The following is a 21,096-nucleotide window of genomic DNA, read 5'->3' as shown; positions in this document are numbered from 1 at the left end:
TCCTCTTATTTTAAGTCGGGTTTGGAGCAGTTAGCCCACGGCCCAAATGATGGTAAACAAACTTTGGTTTTTCCTTCTACAAAAAATCATATATAAATTTTAAATTATCCGATCAGTAAATACTAAAATGAGTTATTTAAGTAATTTTCCCTTGATATATATATATTGATGCCGAAACAATCAAGAGATGATTGAACATAGGGAACAAGGATACGATAACCACCACCGAATTGTATTAAGTTTAGGATAATAAATTAATTGAAACTACCCTCTAGGGTTTTTAGTAATTCATTAGTATAAAATAATAAAAAAACTGCAGTCCTTCAGGTTGAAACAACCTTTATATAGTTCCCCCTTAAAATCCTAATCCAAACAAACAAAGGAAATGAAAATTAAACAATTATCACCCAACAATACCAAAACATCTTGAAACTCACAAAAATAACCCTAAAAATCATAAAACGTCCAAAAACCTCTTGAAACGACCCCGAAAGGCTAAAAAATGATGACCATCAAGACATGAGTTTTGTTTGTTTGGCCGTTTTAGAATGTCATGTCAAATATATATACAGTAAAACCTTTCTATAGTCATAATGGTGGGACCAACTAATTTTATTATTATTAAGAGATTATAACTTAATAGAGATGTAGTTACAAAAATTGTTGTTTTGATTTTTGATTTTATAATTCATGTTTTACTAGTACAGTATTATGATTTCAATCAATGCTTTAGTAGTATTAAGATTTCAATTCAGTGCTTCAATTGTCTACTTTTGAAACGGATAGAAGATCGTGTCTTGGAACCAACAAAGATAAGTGTCCTTGATGGAATTGTAAATGTAGTTGATGCATGATCAATTGATGTGAAACCACATACAATTGTTAATTATTTTAAGTATTGCAAAGTTAGGACTCCCAATGTCAATGAATTGCAAGTTACAAATGAAGTGGATGAGGAGAATCAAAAAGTTATTATAGAATTGAGTGATCAGATTCGACAACGTCACTACACTAATCGAATGGATATTAATGTCTTCCTCAATCATCTAAATAAGCAACAAATCAAGTATGCTCAATTGCATTAATTTCAATTTTGCCATTCTTTGGTTGTTGAATAACAAATGATGAGTTAAACTATCTTATACAAGAATAACAAATGATGAGTTAAACAAATCTAAGTTCAATAAATAAACTCAACAACCAAAGAATGACAAAATTGAAATTAATGCAAGTGAGCAACAATAAATGCAATCAACTTATGAGCAATAAATATGTATGATGAATGTATGAGCAAGAGTAATAAATATGTTGAGAGAGAAAGAGAGACAGAGAGAAGTGCTCAGAGATTTATAGTGATTCAAGCTATATCTACAAGCCTCCTACATCCACTTCTTCAAGGCAACCTCCTTGAATTTCCACTAGAATCAAATTGTACCAATACAATAGTTTTCACAAGGATTTTCACCTCGCACACTTAGATTTACAAGATTGCACCTAGTTTTACAGGATTTTGCCACTAAGGTTATAATCAAAGTGTTTGCAAATGATTGTCTATTCTCTATAGTCTTATACACACAATAAGAACAAATATTCTCTCAAAGATTTACAAGGTGAGTACAAGTGAGATTTGGATTTTGAGTTCAAGGGACTATATGAGAATGTTATTTGATTTGATATAACTCTTCTCTTCTCTTTTGCATAAAAACCTTGAGTTTTTATATCTCTTAAAAAAATTAGTTGTTGCTTCATTTAATGCAATTCTGATAAAGCTTGCAAACACAGAGGAACGATCGTTCCATAATCCCAAACGGTCATTTTTGATACAACAGATATATTTCTTAGATCTAGGGTTTCTGGAATGGATGTTCCACCGCAATGTATGAGTGTGCGAAGACATCATATGGTCATTCCACCATGCATAACAGCCTTACCCAAATTGCTCTTCCAAATCCACATGATCTTCTAGAAGCAGCCATGACTTCCTGGAAATCTAATTTGAAAAACTCTTCAGAGAGGAACGGTTGTGCCTCTTTTGATATATGAGTTTTGACTTAATTGACTTTGGAGAATAGTCAAGAACGCGAAGGATTATGAATTTGAAAATCTTGACTTTTGACTTGAATGGAACTGTCTTGCAGGTGCCACACATTTTGGCAGAGTGATGAACGATCACGAGGAACGAGGTTGTGCAATGAAGCACGTTCATCTGGGCAGTTTTCTTCTACCAAACGGGCGTGCCTTGATCGCGCACAGTCATACCTGTTGAAAGTTCTGCTTAAGCACGGTCATACCACCTAACAAGTCTGTTTTGGTTTAGTTATGATGTATGTCATACCTTAGCATGTTTTGGTTAATAATTAATCAACCTTTTGGATAATTTTGGTACATCAAAACACAAGAGAGGTCAACAACATTAATCATTCAACAATGCCAATAGAAACACATATATCCTGAAATGGGCTTATTTTATACTCAGTTACTTGGTAAGAAACTTTTTATCTTTCTTCATGTTCAGGGCAAACAGACTATTTGGTAATTTAGCATTAGATGAATTATAATTTAAAGGGGCTTTGTATGTAGTTGTGATTGGTAGCAGTCTCTTGTGTTTTTACTCTTTTCTGTATCAAATTAAGAGCAGCTGTAAGTTGAAATTGAATCATTTCCCAGATAGGCAATTCTATTTAGTGAAGTCCAAGGTCTTTAGTTTTGGTGTCTTATGTGTATATGTTAGATGGAGAAATCTTTAAGATTTGTTGGAGTCCCATACGGACTATGCACGCTCAAGCCTACTGGTTTATAAGAGTGGGTAATCTTCTTATTCAACAAGGCCTTATTGGGTGAGAAATCAAGCCCACCTCAAATTTTATCATGGTATCAGAGTCTAGGTTCAGTTGAGCTGAGTGCTTGACCAATGAGTGAGGAGTTAGAGCCGATAACTACCTTAATCAACAGGCATGACCCAACATATGAGCTTAATCATGAGAGGGAGTGTTGGAGTCCCACACCGATTAGGCACGTTCAAGCCTACTGGTTTATAAGAGGAGGTAATCCTCCCATTCAACAAGGCCTTATTGAGTGAGGAGTCAAACCTATCTCAAATTCTATCCAGATTTGTATTACATAAAAAGCAGTCATGCTCAATTACAAAATAGAAAGATACTTTCCTTGTAAAAGAGGTTTTTGAAAAGAAAACTTATGATGAAATTCATGGAAATTTTTAGAAGTTCAGGAGATATTTTTACCCATTTTAAAACTATGGGGTCTCTCTTGCGTCTCTCTCTGTGAATTACAATGAAATTAACGTAAACTAGAAAAGAATCAATCCATTGCGTGATCAGGCTGACTGCCTCAGGATTTTGGGGTTGTTCAGGAAGCGGAATATCGAGATACATTCATGTTGATTTATGAAGTTTCCAGGAACAAGTTGCTTATACACCTGGATTAATTTCCTGACTCAAAGTAGCACATAGACTGAACATCTTTCCAGGGGGACGGTTCAAAAGCCATTGAATCAGAGAATCCACGGCCACTTGTTCAACAATTTTGGCTGAGGGATGAGTCTTTTTTCCTCAAATACATGATGTTATTTCCCTTTATTCTGAACTATTGGAATTCTGAAAATTATCTATTAGAATATCTAGGCTTAGAATCTTTACTACGAGAAGACTGTCTTCTTCCTTTGGATCCCAATACTCGGATTCTCAAGCATCTGCCGAAAGAGTACAAGCAGTTAAGAGTTACACAGAAGGGAATTTCTCATTCCAAATTTTTTACACTTAAAACATATATAAAGTCTATAATTTCCGAAGAAACCCTTTTTCTACATTTGTCGACTGGGTTTAGTTTTTTGAACCATTTACAGGAATAAGATTCCAGGTTCTCACGTGTCCACATTTTCTTCAAAAAGCAATTAAATATTACAGAGGTATGACCTCAGTTGTGAGGGCCTGCAACTTTCTTAACAAATAACTTGAAGCTGAATTTTAACTGTTGAGAATCTAGTCCTGGTGACACCGACCAAAACTTTTTATCTGCAGAAATATCAGCAACTAGCTGAGTATTATAATCATATTTCAACATGATAAAGTGTTAATTTAATCTAATGTAATCTCTAGAATGATCAAAATCTGGTCTTCAAGCCACTACAAATCAATATTGGGGATGAATTAAGTAGAATAACCTAGACCTAACGCTTAATCTGAATCTTCAATCTTGAGCTTTATTTAAGTTTTCAAATCCTAAAGATATGCTTTTAAAACAAATTCAAAACTTACCACCAGTATTCCAAAGTAACACCCAAATGATCAATCACCTCAAATATATAAATATTAAAGCGATTACAGGATTTGACGATTCATATATTTTAGTATCAAAGGAGTAGACAAAGTTACAGGTTTAGATGCTAACACCACTACAGTGGATGTCCCCAGTGACAAACTAATACAATAAGATTTTATTAATTCTCAACTTGAGATTCTCTAACCAAGGGCATAATTAATCAGAGTCCTCTTTATTTATTATATCTTATCATATCGGGCCATTACTACGCTTATCATATGGGGTTATGAGTATTGAATCACAGACATTTACCAACACGAATATTTACCACTGGAATAAAGCTCTCTGTCGGTGCAGAACATGTTTTGGGTAATAGTTTTCTTGCATCCGGCTAACTTTTTCCAGCGCGGTTGTGCATCAGGGAACTGGCAGCTAGAAGCTGCCTCATGAGTACCAACACATTCCTGAGCCGGGTCGAGAGTGCTTGTCGAGACATGTACATTTTCTAGTAGTGATTCAATTCAAGACTAATCACTTCATAACACATAAATAATTTGTATGATGACTGATACTTCAGATGTCCAAGGTGGAAAAAGGAAGCAAAATTCAATACCGAGTTATTGTGTCTCCACCAATGTACATTTTGACGACTAATTAAACAACGATTGTGGGTCGAATATAAGTAGAAAAAGCTTCAGGAATTTTCCACACCGCTCTAGCTTTTTGGAATGGTTGGGGGTAGATTCTATGTGAAGAGGCCGGGGGCCAGACTCTGCAGAAAAAGATGTTCTGAATAGTATATTGTAATGATTATATCAAAGAAAGAAGCCCCCCATAAAGTCTTAGGTCTCTTCAACTTTAGAAAATTGGAGAGGAGGGGCCAAACATTGGGCAGTTTCATTTCCAAAAGAAAAGCATCCCAAAAAGATAAGAAAGCATGTTTTACGAGTAAAACAAGTTTTCTCCTTGTACTATTTCATACATTGCATATGATTGCGTGTAAGAGAAGGCTACTTAATTTGACTAAACTGATGTATGATTTTGTAGTTTCAAGAGCAGAAAACTCAGTTCCTTTTTTCCAGGAATTATCATCATAAATAGAACATCAACACTTACAGTATTTGATGGTTGCACGTGGTAGTGGGTGATTGTGCGGCAAATCCATCCCCCCAACAAATTTTATTATTTTTTTTTATCACTGGAGGTGTTTCGGATCAGTTCCATACCCCCACTAATTCTCTAAACTTGAACTATTGGTTGGATAAAGGTTTCAATGGCCATCTTTATTAACAATCGAAAAATGATTCAAACTTAAGATCTTTTAAATAATACATTCAACTGTCTCTGTCGAATCATTTAACCTCCTTGCAAATTTGTTAGAGTGACAGTGAGTTTTGATGCTTGATCAATCAAATTAAGATAAAGAACGACATACCAAACTGTGTAGAGTTCAGTCACTATTAAAAAACGACTTGTCATCCTTCCCTTCCACATCACATGAATGCCTCTGCCCACCCTATAAACAGTCATATTTTGTTGTAGCCATTAATTTTATTAATTACTTATATATGTTACGTGTCTAAATGTGGACCGGACTACTATGGAACAGTTGAAATGGTTACTTAAAGGAATAGAGGGAGTTAAACTTAAAGAAAATTAGAGGTACAAAGACTCTTATAAAAAGTCTTATACAAAGTGATGTGCCACACCACTAATTTAACATCAATCTTCTCTTTCTTTTCACAAAATAATGGTATGACAACTGTCACTTCACTTCATACAAGACTCTTTGTACATTAGTATTTTTCAAAACTTAAACCCTAAGGTTGAGTTTGGTTTGGTTTGAAATTAGGATGTAAAAGTGGAAATTCCTATTAATCTTCAGGTAGTGAAGTTGGCCATTTTGCAAGGTGGGGCAGCAAGGAATCTCATGAATAAACCATGAGGAAGGCATTTTTTTTTTACCCCACTTTTAAGCCAATTTCTTTTTTATATTTTTCATTTATTTTCAAACAGAATAAGAAACATTAAACCAATTTTTTCCCTTTAAATCCACCAACCCACTCTCACTTCTCTCCTCACACAATTAAACTCACTCCTCCTCATCATCGTCCATCATGGGAGAAGGTGAAGTGGTGAACCTAGAAAGAGCAGGGTTATGGATATTAGTCTCAAGACCTCTCGAGAAAGCTTGAAGAATTTGCCAAAGCGAGAGATTGGAAAATTCCACAGTCCCAGAAACCTTCTCCTTGCTATGGTAATCAATTTGCCTCTCTCACTTTCCTCACTTTCTTAATCAAAGATCATCTTCCTTGCATCAATTACAATGCCAAATCCATATATAGTTATTTCCCTTGTTGCATATGCATTCCTGATCATTATATTCCTGTCAAATTTCTTTGTTAATTTTCAAAATGAATTGGACTACTCTAAACCATAACAATCATTTTTTTCTGCAGGAACAATAATCAAAGTCGTTATATGCTAAATTTATGTCCATCAATTGATTTAAATTAATCCCGCCTTTTCAGTCTTTACAGGATTAATTTAATAATGTTAAACAAAAATTTTTTGTCAACCAAGGGTCCTGAAACAGATTCGTAAGGCTTTCATCGGTTCAAAATGACAGAATAATTGAAATTTTAATCAACCCGGATTCCTATATTGTACTTGATGTTTTTCCACGGCTCAAAATGGGTTCCAGACAAAATTTTTGAATGGTTCAGAACCACACCAAGGCCTACCACGGAAGGGCAAATCCTGCTAATTATGCAGCAAGATCAGCATCTTGAAGGTTAACAAGTACGGTCGTGCGCCGATAATAAACAGAGGAATCTCTAAGCCATATTCAGTATTGAAATTTCTGGGAATTTACCCGGGGAATTATTTTCCTAACTTTTTTTTTTTTTCTAAAGATGCTTCTGTCATTTCATATAGCAAAATCAAAACTTTAACCTACAGCTCTACAGTTATCTGAATTTGTCGCAATCCGATATTAATTAATAACCTTTCTGTTTTGCACAAATAATCGAATTTGATATACAGGTAGGTGATGGGAGAGCTATCAGAAATATTCCAGTGAAAGGAGAGGTGGACAAGGGTTGCCAAATTGGGAAGACGCAGATAAGGAGCATCTTGGAGAACTATCAGATGTTCTTCTATATCTTATCAGGTTGGCTGATATTTGCGGCATTGATCTAGGCGACGCCGCAGCAAAAAGATTGTCAAAAATGCAATCAAATACCCACCTAAAGCTCTTTTGAAATAACTTCATTGTGCAATAACCTGCCATTTTTGCCTGCCAATTGAGCTTGGAAAAAAAAAATATATACATTCTATGAAATGAGTTAACACCCAGTGGTGACTTTTAAATAATAATAACTATCTTTATTGTTATTGTGACATTTCAGCTTTTTTTTTCTATTGTGTGGTAATGGTGGCGAATATAAAAGAATGAGCTGGTTAAGCAATTTGATGCGTCTATCAAAATGAATTAAGGTACTTTATGATATTCAATCATGTTATTGCTTATAAAAGATGGCTATGAGTTGTTTTACAGCTGTTTAGAGATTTTAGAGTTACAGGTTTTGATGATTGTTATTGTGTGATATGAAGAAAACCAGAGGGGAATCACATTCTGTTTTGGCTCATCAAGGTTGAGATTTGTGTGAAAGGTAATGCTATGTGTACTAACGGATTTTACTAACCAGTGTACTAATTTTTGTTAAAATTATATATAATACCCATATTATGCTTTAAGTTAGTACACTAGTTAGTAAAATCCGTTAGTACTCAAAGTATTATTGTTTGTGTGAATTAGATAGACCGATAGAGAGGGAGACGTTTTACTTTCCTTCATTGGATTAGACTTGTCAATATATTCCACAACTATAAACTCCTTCCTTTTAAAATAATTATTTTCTATTAAAGATTTGATAGATGATCAATCATTGATGAGTATATTAATACTGTCACATGCATTCCATTTTTTTTAATTAAATATTCATAAATGTGGCAAACAGGGCATAACCAAGTATACTCAGTGGGGTTATTTGATCCCACTGAAATTCTGAAATTATTAAAACCAGGTATATATTTTATAGTAATTAACAATTTTGACCTAACTAAAATTACTCATATTTGATTGACCCCCACTAAGATATTTTCATATTTATTGATCCCGTGATTTAAAAATACTCATATTCTTTTTCACGTTTTCTCTATTCTCTCATACTTTCTTCTTCATTTGGTTGAACTAATCAAGAAAGATTACTCCTTTGAGGGTCACAAGGTAAAATGATGCTCATTTTTTGTCATTTTGCTTAAAAATCTCTTTTTCTATCTTTCTTAATTGATGACAGATCATGAGCTATGTTGCCTTAGGTTGCTGTTATTATTTTATGTATATAATTGACATAATTATATGTTGACTGAGATGAGTTTAGTTAATTTTGGCTAATATGTGAGTTTAATAAATGGGATTAAAATTGGAAGATAAAATTCTTAGATTTTGATGTGGGTTATGATTTAATCTTGTTTATGTTAATGTATGGGTTAATTAGTTGTTGTTTTAAGTTAGGTTTGATAAATTTTGGTTAGTTATTGATTTAATTTTGAATAAGTTTAAAGATGGATGAAACCTAAGTTGTAGAGATTTGAGGATTTAGTTTAGTTTTGATATGTTGATTAATTGTTTGATAAATTTTTATGCTTATTACCTTGGTATATATTTTATTGTAAATTTATCAACTTACATATTTTGACCCCACAACTAGAAATCATGGCTACGCCCTCGGGTAAGGGTTCCAAATTCTATTAAAAATAATAATAATAATAATGAATAATTGTTATAAAATATGTGGTCATCTATCGCCTTAACTTTGAGGCGGTAAGTGGGATAGGGGTGATGGCTACAAATATATATCCCCACCATCAAATGGGATGGGATAGTTGGTCTAGAATCCCCACTATTTTTTTTTACAAAGGATTCATGGGGACATATGTGGACTTATTCATCCACCAAGTAGACTTTTCGCTACTTTATAGTATTGATTGACGCATCAACATGATGGTCACATGTTTATCTACTATCTATCCGTAATATTGTCTTTACTCGATTGCTAGCACAAATTATCAAATTACGGGCACACTTTCAAGATCACCCAATTAAAGCAATCTTTTTGGCCAATGTTGGTGAGTTTATCTCAAAGACATTTGATGACTATTGTACATCAATGGGAATTGATGTTGAGCACCCAATACCACATGTACATGCCCAAAACGATATGGCAGAGTCATTTATCAAGCGTATCCAATTAATTGTAGAAACTTTGCTATTACGCATGCAATCATTGACTTCTACTTGGGCTCATGCTGTTTTACATGTTGCGGAATTAATTCGCCTAAGACCCACTGCATATCATCAATACTCTCTAATACAACTTGCATTTGGACATCAACCTAACATATCACATTTAAGAACTTTTGGTTGTACTATGCAAGTTTCAATTGCACCCCCTCAATGCACCAAAATGGGACCCCAATGTCGTTTGGGAAGATATGTTGGCTATGACTCGCCATCCATCATCAGATACCTTAAGCTTGTGACGGGTGATCTGTTTACCCCACGTTTTGCGGATTGCTATTTTGACAAGACAACATTCCCATCTTTAGGAGAAAAGGTATAGCCTCCTGAAGTAAGGCTTGGAGTTTCTTGGAAAGTGAATTCTATATATCATTTAGATCCTCGCACATCTCAATCTGAAATTGAAGTGTAAAGAATAACACATTTGCAAAATATTGCCAACCAAATGCCTGATGCATTTATAGATGCAACAAAAATAACAAGATCATACATTCCTGCTATCAATACACTAACAAGGATTGACGTTACCAATGAACAATCCATGTTGGCAGCAATCAATTCATTTGTTACACGCCAGAAGCGTGGTAGGCTTATTAGAGCCAAGGATACTGTTTATAGGAAACAAAAGGCACAAAGTCAAATAGGTGCCAATATTGACAATACTAGAATAATAAACAATTTCACACCTTCTAAACTAACTCCAAAAGAGTTAATAGTCTCTGAAAGGACACAAGCCCCTGAAGAGGAATAAATGCCCGAAGGAATACAAGAACATAAAAATGAAGAAATTTCTATAAATTATGCTCACTCTAGGGAAATGTGGAATCATGAGACAACGATTTGTCGATAACATATTCTCATACACAGTAGCTACTGAAATTATGAATGATGAGTTTGAACCACGTTTTGTTGATGAATGTCGAAAGAGACATGGTTGGCCAAAATGGGAAGAGGCAATTCAAGCATAATTAAACCTTTCTAGCAAAACATAATGTATTTGGACATTTAGTCCGAACGCTTGAAAACATGAAACCTATAGGATACACATGGGCATTCATAAGGAAACGGAATGAGAAAAATGAGATCGCTAGGTCTAAGGTCAGACTAGTGGCTCAAGGTTTCCTACAGAGACCCGAAATTGACTTTGATGAAACGTATTTACCAGTGATAGATGCGATCACATTTCGATACTTCATGAGTTTATCAGTCTCAGAAGGACTTGGTATATGTCCCATGGATGTTGTCACTATGTGTTTGTATGGTGCACTAGATACTGATATCTATATGAAAATCCCTGAAGGATTCAAAGTGCCAGAAGCAAATAAATTGAACATGTATTCAATAAAATTGCAAAGATCATTATATAGGTTAAAACAATCAAGACAAATATGGTATAATCGTCTTAGTGAATATCTGATAAATGAATGATACATCAATGATCCTGTATGCCCGTGTGTCTTTATAAAAAGGTCAAAATCAGGATTTACAATTGTCGTAGTATATGTCGATAACATGAACTTAATAAGGACTCCTGAAGAGCCCATAAAAGTTGATGAGTACTTAAAAGGAGAATTTGAAATGAAGGATCTGGAGAAAACAGAGTATTGTCTCTGCCTGCAGATCAAGCATTGTTTAGATGATATTTTGCTCTACCAATCAAATTGTACTAAAAAGATCATAAAGCAGTTTAATATGGATAAATCTCACCCCTTGAGTATCCTAATGGTAGTTAGGTCTCTTAATCCTAAAAATGATTCATTTCGTCCTAAAGAAAACGACAAAAAGATATTTGGTCTTGAAGTATTGTATCTAAATGCAATAGGTGCATTATTATATTTGACACAATGTACGAGACCAAACATAGCATTTGCAGTGAATTTGTTGGCAAGATTTAGCTCTGCACCAACTTGTCGACATTGGAATGAGATCAAACATGTCTTTTGTTACCTTAGTAGAACAAAAGACCTAGGATTATTTTATCCAAGGAAATCTCTTAATGATCCTAAATTAGTTGGCTATACAGATGTTGTGTACCTTTATGATCCTCATGAAGCTTGCTCGCAGACGAGATATTTTTTCACTTACAATGATACTGCAATATGATGGCGCTCTACAAAACAAATATTGGTTGCCACTTCCTCCAACACTCCGAGATTCTTGCGCTTCATGAAGCCAACCAAGAATGCATATGGTTAAGATCTATTATTCATCATATTAAAAGTACATGCAAATTTTCATGTGCCACAGATGCTCCCACAATTATAAATGAAGATAATGCAGCATGTATTACTCAAGTTAGGGGAGGATATATCAAAGAAGATAGAACCAAACATTTTTCAAAGAAGTTCTTTTACACTCACGAACTCCGGCAAAATTGAGAGATTGATGTCAAACAAATACGCTCCAATGATAATCTTGTAGATTTATTCACTAAGGCCTTATCGACATCAACATTTGAAAAGTTAGTGTATAACATTGCTATGTGATGACTCAATAAGTTATTAAATTAATTCTACATTATGAGGGGGAGCATTGATCAAGATGAGCATCGATTAGGGAGAGTTTTTAAAAAAGTTTACTGTACTGTTTATTGTACTGGACATATGTGCACTGTACTCTTTTTTCCTTGATCAGGTTTTGTTTCATTGGTATGAAGCATGTCCAACTTCACGTTACAATTTCATTGTAGAGTTGTATTTCTTTACTTAGGTTTTTTTCCTACTAGGTTTTTTTTTTTCAATAATGTTAAATACAATTATTTGTAAGCGATAGATGTCCAAGGGGAAGTGTTGTAAAATATGTGGCCATCCACCGCCTTAACTTTGAGGTGGTAAATGGGGAACGGGTGATGGCTATAAATAACCCCACCCCACCCACCCGCACCATGTTTGTTACACAACCAATTGAGAAGAAAGAAGAAATATTACAACCCCCCTTAAACTTTACTTTCTTAAAATTTAGTCATTCTTACTCTATTACAGTTACACCACTAAAGTTACATCAAAAACAAGATTTTTCATAAAATTGAAGAAACAAATTTGATCGAATTGCAGAGATATTCTTTTTTCTTGAAAACTTCATATTTTAAGAAAGATTTATGATGAATTTTATCTTAAAAATTAACCTAAATTCTAAATTACTTTTTATGAATAATTATTTAATCAAATTTATAATTTAAAACAAACAATTTTAAAAGTTGAAAAATTAAAAAATGGTTATCAGAGTCACTGACCAATTGTCGCCAAACTCTTATGTCCAAATGTTGCAACTAACGGTGTTGTCAAACATGACTAGCGCAACAACCCATCGTCATGACCCTCACTTAAATCCAAATGCTACAACTACTAGTGTTGTATGACTAACGCAACAATCTACGATAAGCGAACCTAAGACCGTAGGTCTATCACATTACCCTTAATTTCCCTTAACCATCTAGGCTACTCAAGATTGGTCAAACATGTTATCGATGATAATTATTGCCGTCAACAATCTCAATACTTGTGACGACATTGCTAGGTCTGCAGTAAAGGCAACCACCACCATTGGTAGACTAATTAGTAACTCCATTGGTGAGTTTTCAATTCTTTTTAATTTAAAATTTAAAGATTTTTTTTATTAATATATTTTAATAATTTAAAAAAACTTATTTATGAAAAAAAAATATAATTTGATCACGTATCATATCTACTCTTCTAAAAGTAGACATTTAAAAATCAATTTTGAAATCATATTTATGATACCTTTGGACCATTTTCTACTCTTTGTTTCTTTGTTTGAATGGTCAAAGATATTATAACTCATTCATGGACGACCATACAAAATTTATGTATCCTTATCTTTTATTTGATAAGGTTTAGGAAATATATATTTTGAATACCTATAAAGTAGATGAAAGAAACAAAAGGAAAAAAAAAAAAAAAAAAAAGATAAGATTAGTATCGGGGAGGAGAATTCTATAGAAGGTACATAAAAAAAGAACAAGTACTAGATCCATTTGTAAAGTTCTTTGAGCAGGAAGGAATTATTGCTCAAAATTTAATGTTAGGACCAATGGAAGTAAAAATTTACAATTCTCATATAGAANTCCACCTGCAAATACCTTTCTCATCTTCTTCACTGCATCATGTATTTGACCGTTTGACTTTTTGCAGCTTTTTTTTTCTCTTTCTCATTTTTTTTCATTTTCTCATCTTTTTCACTGCATCAGTGCTTCACCACTTTTCCAAACTTCTTCTTCTTCCACCCAACTTCTTCTCCACCTGCAAATACCAAACGTAACACATCCAACTTCTGCTCCACCCGTAAATACCAAACAAAGCACATCCAACTTCTTCTCCACCTGCACCACCCAAACAATATTCACCATGAACCACCCACAGCAGCAGATCTATCCCACACTAATATTCACCACCACCAGATCTGTCCCACACTAAAAGCCACCGTGAACCACCCACCACCAAGATCTGTCCCACACTAATATCCACTGTGAACCACCAAGATAAGTTATATATATAATAATATATTATTTTAATAAAACTAAACAAAATATTATATTAATAAATCATTTATAAAAAAAATGTATTAATCAAATATTCAGCACAAATATCAAGGTCAAAATACTCTACCAAACACATATTATGTAAATCCTATTCTCATAATCATAACCCTATCCAACTATCCAATACTATCCTCAAAATTCCTATCCAAAATAATGAACCAAACGCACCCAAGAGTTTTCATAAAATTGAAGAAACAAATTTGATCGAATTGCAGAGAGATTCTTTTTCTTGAAAACTTCATATTTTAAGAAAGATTTATGATGAATTTTATATTAATATCTTAAAAATTAACCTAAATTCTAAAATTACCTTTTATGAATAATTATTTAATCAAATTTATAATTTAAAACAAACAATTTTAAAAGTTGAAAAATTAAAAACTGGTTATCAGAGTCACTGACCAATTGTCGCCAAACTCTTATGTCCAAATGTTGCAACTAACGGTGTTGTCAAACATGACTAGCGCAACAACCCATCGTCATGACCCTCACTTAAATCCAAATGCTACAACTACTAGTGTTGTATGACTAACGCAACAATCTACGATAAGCGAACCTAAGACCGTAGGTCTATCACATTACCCTTAATTTCCCTTAACCATCTAGGCTACTCAAGATTGGTCAAACATGTTATCGATGATAATTATTGCCGTCAACAATCTCAATACTTGTGACGACATTGCTAGGTCTGCAGTAACAGCAACCACCACCATTGGTAGACTAACTAGTGACTCCATTGGTGAGTTTTCAATTCTTTTTAATTTAAAATTTAAAGATTTTTTTTATTAATATATTTTAATAATTTAAAAAAACTTATTTATGAAAAAAAAATATAATTTGATCACGTATCATATCTACTCTTCTAAAAGTAGACATTTAAAAATCAAATTTGAAATCATATTTATGATACCTTTGGACCATTTTCTACTCTTTGTTTCTTTGTTTGAATGGTCAAAGATATTATAACTCATTCATTGACAACCATACAAAATTTATGTATCCTTATCTTTTATTTGATAAGGTTTAGGAAATATATATTTTGAATACCTATAAAGTAGATGAAAGAAACAAAAGGAAAAAAAAAAAAAAAAAAAAGATAAGATTAGTATCGGGGAGGAGAATTCTATAGAAGGTACATAAAAAAAGAACAAGTACTAGATCCATTTGTAAAGTTCTTTGAGCAGGAAGGAATTATTGCTCAAAATTTAATGTTAGGACCAAAGGAAGTAAAAATTTACAATTCTCATATAGAAAATTTAGACCCTAGAATAACCAATTTGCTTTTTCATTGGTTATAAAGTGAATTCGAAAGGATTAATTTTTTTTTTTTTTTTTAAAGAGACTCGGAGCCTAGAAGGAGTGCTTATCCTTGAAAGATAGAAATTGAGAAAACATGAAATGAAATTGAGTTGCCAATAAATGATGGTCTTTTGTTTGTTTTTTAACGAAACTAATTACATATTGTTAAAGAACAACCATTCAATTACATATTTCCGAGAAACAGATTTAACATTGAATCTAAGGATGATCCATGTTCATTATGGGAAGCTATAAATTGAGAAAATTTCATATTTTGGTATAATGCCATGAATGAAGAGATGAGATCTACTATTATAAACCAAGTTTGGGATTTTGTTGAATTACTAGAGGAGTTCTTATAAGACCAAAGAGATTTCTATGAAAATATAGAAAGATAAAAAACTAGACTTGTAGCTAAGAGTTTTATTCAAAAGAAGAGTATTAATTACGTTGAGTGGTTTGATAGAGACTCTTGAGTATATTATTCAAAATGTTTTGAGTTCAAGACCATCCTAGGTTGCTAATAAGGGTAACATTAGAACTCTTACTCGGTCGGTAGTTCTAGGGTTCTAGAGAATTAATTGAAGTGTGTGTAAGTTAGTTTAGACACCCTCGGTCATTAAAAAAAAAAAAAAAACATAAAAAAATTAATTACCATAAATACTTTTCTTTAGTTTCTATGAAAGACTCATTATGATCTAAGTTTACATCAAATAATGCATTTATGATTAAATAGTGAGAAAACAGTTCATCAAACATTGCTGTATTTATGATTAAATAACGTTTCTAAAGTAATACAAACTTAAAAGAAAACAACTTAAACACAATCATAAAAATAATTACATAAAAATGAATTATTCTTTTATAATATTAAAGGGCATAGTCTTTTTCAGATTTTGTGAAACCATATTTTTTTTTTTAAAGATATTAAAAATATGAAAAATAAAAAACATATTTCATGTATTTATCTGAAAATAATATCTTTTAATTTATCCGAAAATAATATTTCTAAAATACGAAAAATAAAAACGACACGGTTTTAGAGATTTACAAGAGTACTCTTTCCCGCTATTGGTAACCAAAGAGAAGAGGTTTAAAAAAAAAAATATCTAAAGATTAAAAATAATAAAAAAAGATAGCGGTCGAATGAAAGAGCGACAATTGGCAGTTGCAGAAATGCCAATATCTTTAAGAAAAAAAAAAACAGTACAGTCGTGGACGCGACGTGACACAGTAGTTTCTATCAAATTTCCAATCAATCCAATTCCAAACAAAACGAGAATCTGATTCTCAGAGATTTTCCGTCTCCATTTCAGAATCGAATCAAACTAGGAAGTCATACCCAACCCTTCCCAGCGCTACTCTTAATCCACGCTCATTCGTTTTCATTTCTTCTTCATTCTCTTCGCATTTCGTTTCACATCATTTCGTGTACGGATCTCTCACTCTCTTCTGTGATCTTGTGATTGTTGATAGATCTGATTTGGTGTTTGATTGAATCGATCGGCTAACGGTTTAGTTTGTTTTGTGATTGATTGGTTTTGTAGTGAAATTAGGAAGAAATGGAGGGAACAGTGTTTACTCCATCATTGGAAGCAATGAAGCATGTCAAATCTGAACAAGGGGAAATGCTCACCAAGCCTTTCTTGGATGTTTGCAAATTGATTTTGCCCGTTATAGGTTCTTATTCATTTTTTATTTTAGTCATTTATTCATCGATCTCACCCTGCTTTATTTTTGAGCATTTTTATAAGTTGAACTGATCAGAATATTGAAGCTTGAAGCTTTAACATCGTCAATTATTGTCTTAGTAAATGCTAAACAGAGTTTTATTATTATTATTTATACACATTGGATCTGCATTTTTCCTTGCCATTTGATAGCTGCTACAAGTTCATGGTTTGCATCAGCGTGGCAATTTGATTTTCTCTTTGTACTGATTCATGTGAAGGATGGGTTTTTGTTTCTTTTACCAATTCAACAATGTAATTTGCTTCGTGTGAGATGGATAGTAGATATTAATTTTTTGGTTTTGAAAAAGAAATAAATAAATGGAAGTGTTCTGTTTTTTCTGGTTGCAGATAAATTTGGAGCTGCCCTTGCCCTTGTAAAGTCTGATATTGGTGGTAATATAACGGTAAGATGTTTCTTTCATGCGTTTTTCTCTGGATTGATATTAATTTATATTTCTTCTAGGTGTGTTTTTATGCTCTTCAATATGTTTGTACTTTGTAAAAGACCATGAAAGAACTTGTATGGTTGATTTTTTATAGCTACTATGATTGAAAATTTCGGATGTGTGGCCTTGCATGTGTATTGTCAAATGAAAAAAATCGTGGCGGGTAGTTTTGTGAAAAATTTGCCTGCAAATAAAGTATAATCTCATATATTGTAGTTGATTTATGTAATATTGAACTGATGTTTGTTTTGCTTGTAGAGGTTGGAAAATAAATATTTATCCAATCCCACTGAATTTGAGAAGTTATACAGCTTGGTACAAGTAGAAATTTCAGCGAAAACTTCCAAAGGATCATCTAGTTGTACCAATGGTCTTCTCTGGTTGACGAGGTACATATTATATCCTGCAGACAATTCCTTTTTCTGTACCATTTGTTATTTCATTGATAATTTACTTCTTTTCCTTGTTTTTAGTTTATAACTAAGGGAATATTTTCAATAATAGGTGATTGTTTATAATATTGAAATATGTCATTGTTACTGAGTGTGGATCAAGCAATTTAAAGGAAAGAACAGAAACTCTTTTCTTTTGTCTTCTTTCATATGTTCTTCAGTTCCTTCAATTGAAGTATGTAGGAGAAAGTACTTTAAGATGAAAATCTCACCCTGGCCTGGTGTTCAGACCATGGTTTTAGATTGTTAAAAATATATGTAATATGAAGTGGAAGATGAAGAATGGGATTAGAATTTGCTAACATGCTGCTCTTGCTCTCACTTTTTTATGTCAGGGACTCTTAGTTTTACTTTAGGATGGTATTGATAGAATTATGAGACTCCAAAACACTTAACTGCTAACATGTTGTACTGTCAGAGCTCCTTGAGCAGATTAGCAGAAGAGATATCTGAGTTGAATTTGATGGTCTGTAATCAATTATATTTTTTATTCATAGTTACTTTTTTCTGATAATTCTTTAGAGCAATGGATTTCCTGGTGGAATTGTTTCGCAACTTACTTGCACATCCAGATTGGACAATGTCACAAGCTTGTACAGACTCCTATACTAAGACCCTGAAGAAATGGCATGGCTGGCTTGCAAGTGCAAGTTTCACGGTACTGCTCTATATCTTGTACATAGTGGGTATTATTATGTGCACTATGTTGCTTCATAGGCCTAAGTTAGATTGTTAAAGTCAAATTCTAATATTTCTGGTAATTTTGTGCTTATAGTCGCTGAGTAGTAAACTACTAAAACTCACTCTGTACTATCTATATGGAGTTTTACCCTTTGTTTTCTTTGAACTGAAGGCATGTAAGAGTCAGTGGAAGATTTAGTATGATGATGCTTCACTTATGGAAGACAATTTGTTTTGTAATCTTTTTTGTCTTTTTAACAATGAAAGAAATTCTTTAACTTTTAGATTGAGTCATTTTGTTCTGTATGTAAGAACCATGAGAGTGCAGAATTTAAATAGTGATGGCAAATAGTTCTTTAATTCTATCTTATACTGTTAAAGGTTGTATATTTTAAGTTAACAGATGCAAATAGCTCTTGCTCTATTGTGGGACCTTTTCTTGTTATTGTACACTATTTCAAGAACTTTTGACTTGATACTGTACTACTACAGGTTGCTATGAAGCTTGCACCAGATAGGAAGAAGTTCATGGATGTGATAGGTGGCTCTGGTGATATAAATGCTGACATGGAGAAATTTTGTGCTAACTTTTCTCCATTTCTTGAAGAGAACCACAAGTTTCTGGTAAGATTTTTCCAGGATCTTAATGACTTTGCACTGTTCTGCGAAATGTTAAACTTTTGAGAATGCAATAATTTGACTTATATTTAACAGAAAATAAGGTGAATAAAGTAAACTTAGGGTTCAGGATGGATATTGTTCCCTATCATGCAGTTTTATCTTCCTGATTGTGGTTGGGGAAACCTTGTCATCGCCATTCAACTGAACAATGTGTTTTGTGGCCTATGAAATGTCCTTGCCCTTGAAAATCTCACTATTGTGAAGGTTATGAAACAGTAAATTCACATCTTGAGAATAAGTTTAAACTTTAAAGAAGCCGGAACATCTTCTCTTGGGCTGTAAGAACCTTCAAAGACGGGCTGAAATAATGGCATTTCTATGGAAGGAAATTGTTTTACTTTACTAATATGATTTCAGCATGGCTTTGTAACTAGTGGGCTGATGAAATATTTTTTGCTGATACAGGCCAGTGTTGGCATGGATGATCTGAAAGCTTCATGATTGGAAGAATTCTCTGCTTCGCAGCTGTTGTTTACATGTACTGTATTATTATTATTATTATTTTCTTTCGCTTTCTAAACATCCTGACATGACAAATAATCAATGACTTGGATCTATACTGGCCTTCTAGGAGCCGCTTTGGCTTCAACTTTTACATGTACTTGCTGCTATATAAAGTTCTAGTTAATACATGTTTGATTTCAGACTGGCAATGAGTTTTTCGATTTTGGGTTAGTAATCTTGATGGTAATTTTCTTGCTCTAAGCTTGGCATTTGACCCCTTGAACTGACTGATTTCTTTTTGGATTTGGAGGGCTTTTTAGTTTTAAAAGGCTTTTCAAAACGAGTTTACTGCAGTTTTATGTATATCATAACCATGAATTAGGCCATGCTTTTAATCGTCGAAGCTCATAAAATTACATCACTGAAAAAAAAAAAAAAAAACTGGAATATATATTTCACTTGGTAATTTGCAAAATCCAATTTGTGGGGATTTCAACATTGTTTTAAAACCCGAACGGTAGAGCAACCCCTTTTGTTGCTTGGGTCACATGTCAACCGGTCCAACCGGTTGGACCGATGACGTCAGTCATAATTTTATTTTTTAAAAATTATTATTAATCCCTCAAATTTTGATATATTATAAAAATTTCCCTATAAAAGTTCAAATTAATCCCTAAAATTTTTTATTTCAAAAATGTCCCAAAAAAATTACCAATTAATCCCTAAACTGTTGTCATATCTCTAAAACACCCTATAAAAATATAAATTAACCCTTATAGTTTTGAAATATTACAAAAACCCCTAAGACCTGAACCGGATTGGAGAAGCTGCTGGGTCTCGATCTGATCGATCCGGTTCGGTTTTTAAAACAAAGAATTTCAGTCCTCTACTTTTTTTTTTTGGTAATTGGGGTGTTTAGGTCAGCTTGTATGCATCTTAATCAATCCTCGAGGTTTATTGAATATTTTACAAATCTAAAGGATCAAGTAAACCATAATATTATTGTGGTAGGTGGTTCTAACATTTACACCCAAGAATTCAAGGAAGGGAGCAAACCTTTTTTACCGCGAGACCAATCCTTTGAGGTCTTTTAAGTCCTCTACTTGGTTGGACATCACTTTTTTGTGTAAAAGTTAATGTCAAAAAGTTACAGAAGAAA

At 33.1% G+C, this 21,096-nt stretch overlaps 1 protein-coding gene across 2 annotated transcripts; it reads left to right on the top strand.

Moving 5' to 3' along the window:
- The first annotated feature begins 16,707 nt into the window (after nt 1-16,707).
- On the top strand, nt 16,708-20,146 carry LOC116135903 (glycolipid transfer protein 1). 2 transcript variants are annotated; one of them, XM_031421608.1, is made up of 7 exons: nt 16,708-16,931; nt 17,057-17,180; nt 17,582-17,637; nt 17,938-18,068; nt 18,654-18,789; nt 19,305-19,436; nt 19,899-20,146. In XM_031421608.1, the coding sequence occupies exons 2-7, from the start codon at nt 17,063-17,065 to the stop codon at nt 19,932-19,934; spliced, it is 609 nt and encodes a 202-aa protein (XP_031277468.1). In that variant the 5' UTR covers nt 16,708-16,931; nt 17,057-17,062; the 3' UTR covers nt 19,935-20,146. The 2 variants fall into 2 exon arrangements, with proteins under 2 accessions (XP_031277468.1, XP_031277467.1); XM_031421607.1 differs by having other exon boundaries at nt 17,048-17,180.
- The last annotated feature ends 950 nt before the right edge of the window (nt 20,147-21,096 follow it).

The sequence above is a fragment of the Pistacia vera genome, unplaced genomic scaffold (assembly GCF_008641045.1).
Source record: "Pistacia vera cultivar Batoury unplaced genomic scaffold, PisVer_v2 Contig305, whole genome shotgun sequence".
NCBI lineage: Eukaryota > Viridiplantae > Streptophyta > Magnoliopsida > Sapindales > Anacardiaceae > Pistacia > Pistacia vera.
This window is presented reverse-complemented; position numbering and strand designations above follow the sequence as displayed.

Excerpts from the sequence above, each read along its gene's own strand:
- LOC116135903 (XM_031421608.1), top strand. The coding sequence starts at position 17,063 with ATGGAGGGAACAGTGTTTACTCCATCATTGGAAGCAATGAAGCATGTC. Across the intron at positions 18,069-18,653 it reads GGTCTTCTCTGGTTGACGAG|AGCAATGGATTTCCTGGTGG; the intron begins GTACATATTATA and ends ATAATTCTTTAG. Across the intron at positions 19,437-19,898 it reads AAGAGAACCACAAGTTTCTG|GCCAGTGTTGGCATGGATGA; the intron begins GTAAGATTTTTC and ends TTGCTGATACAG.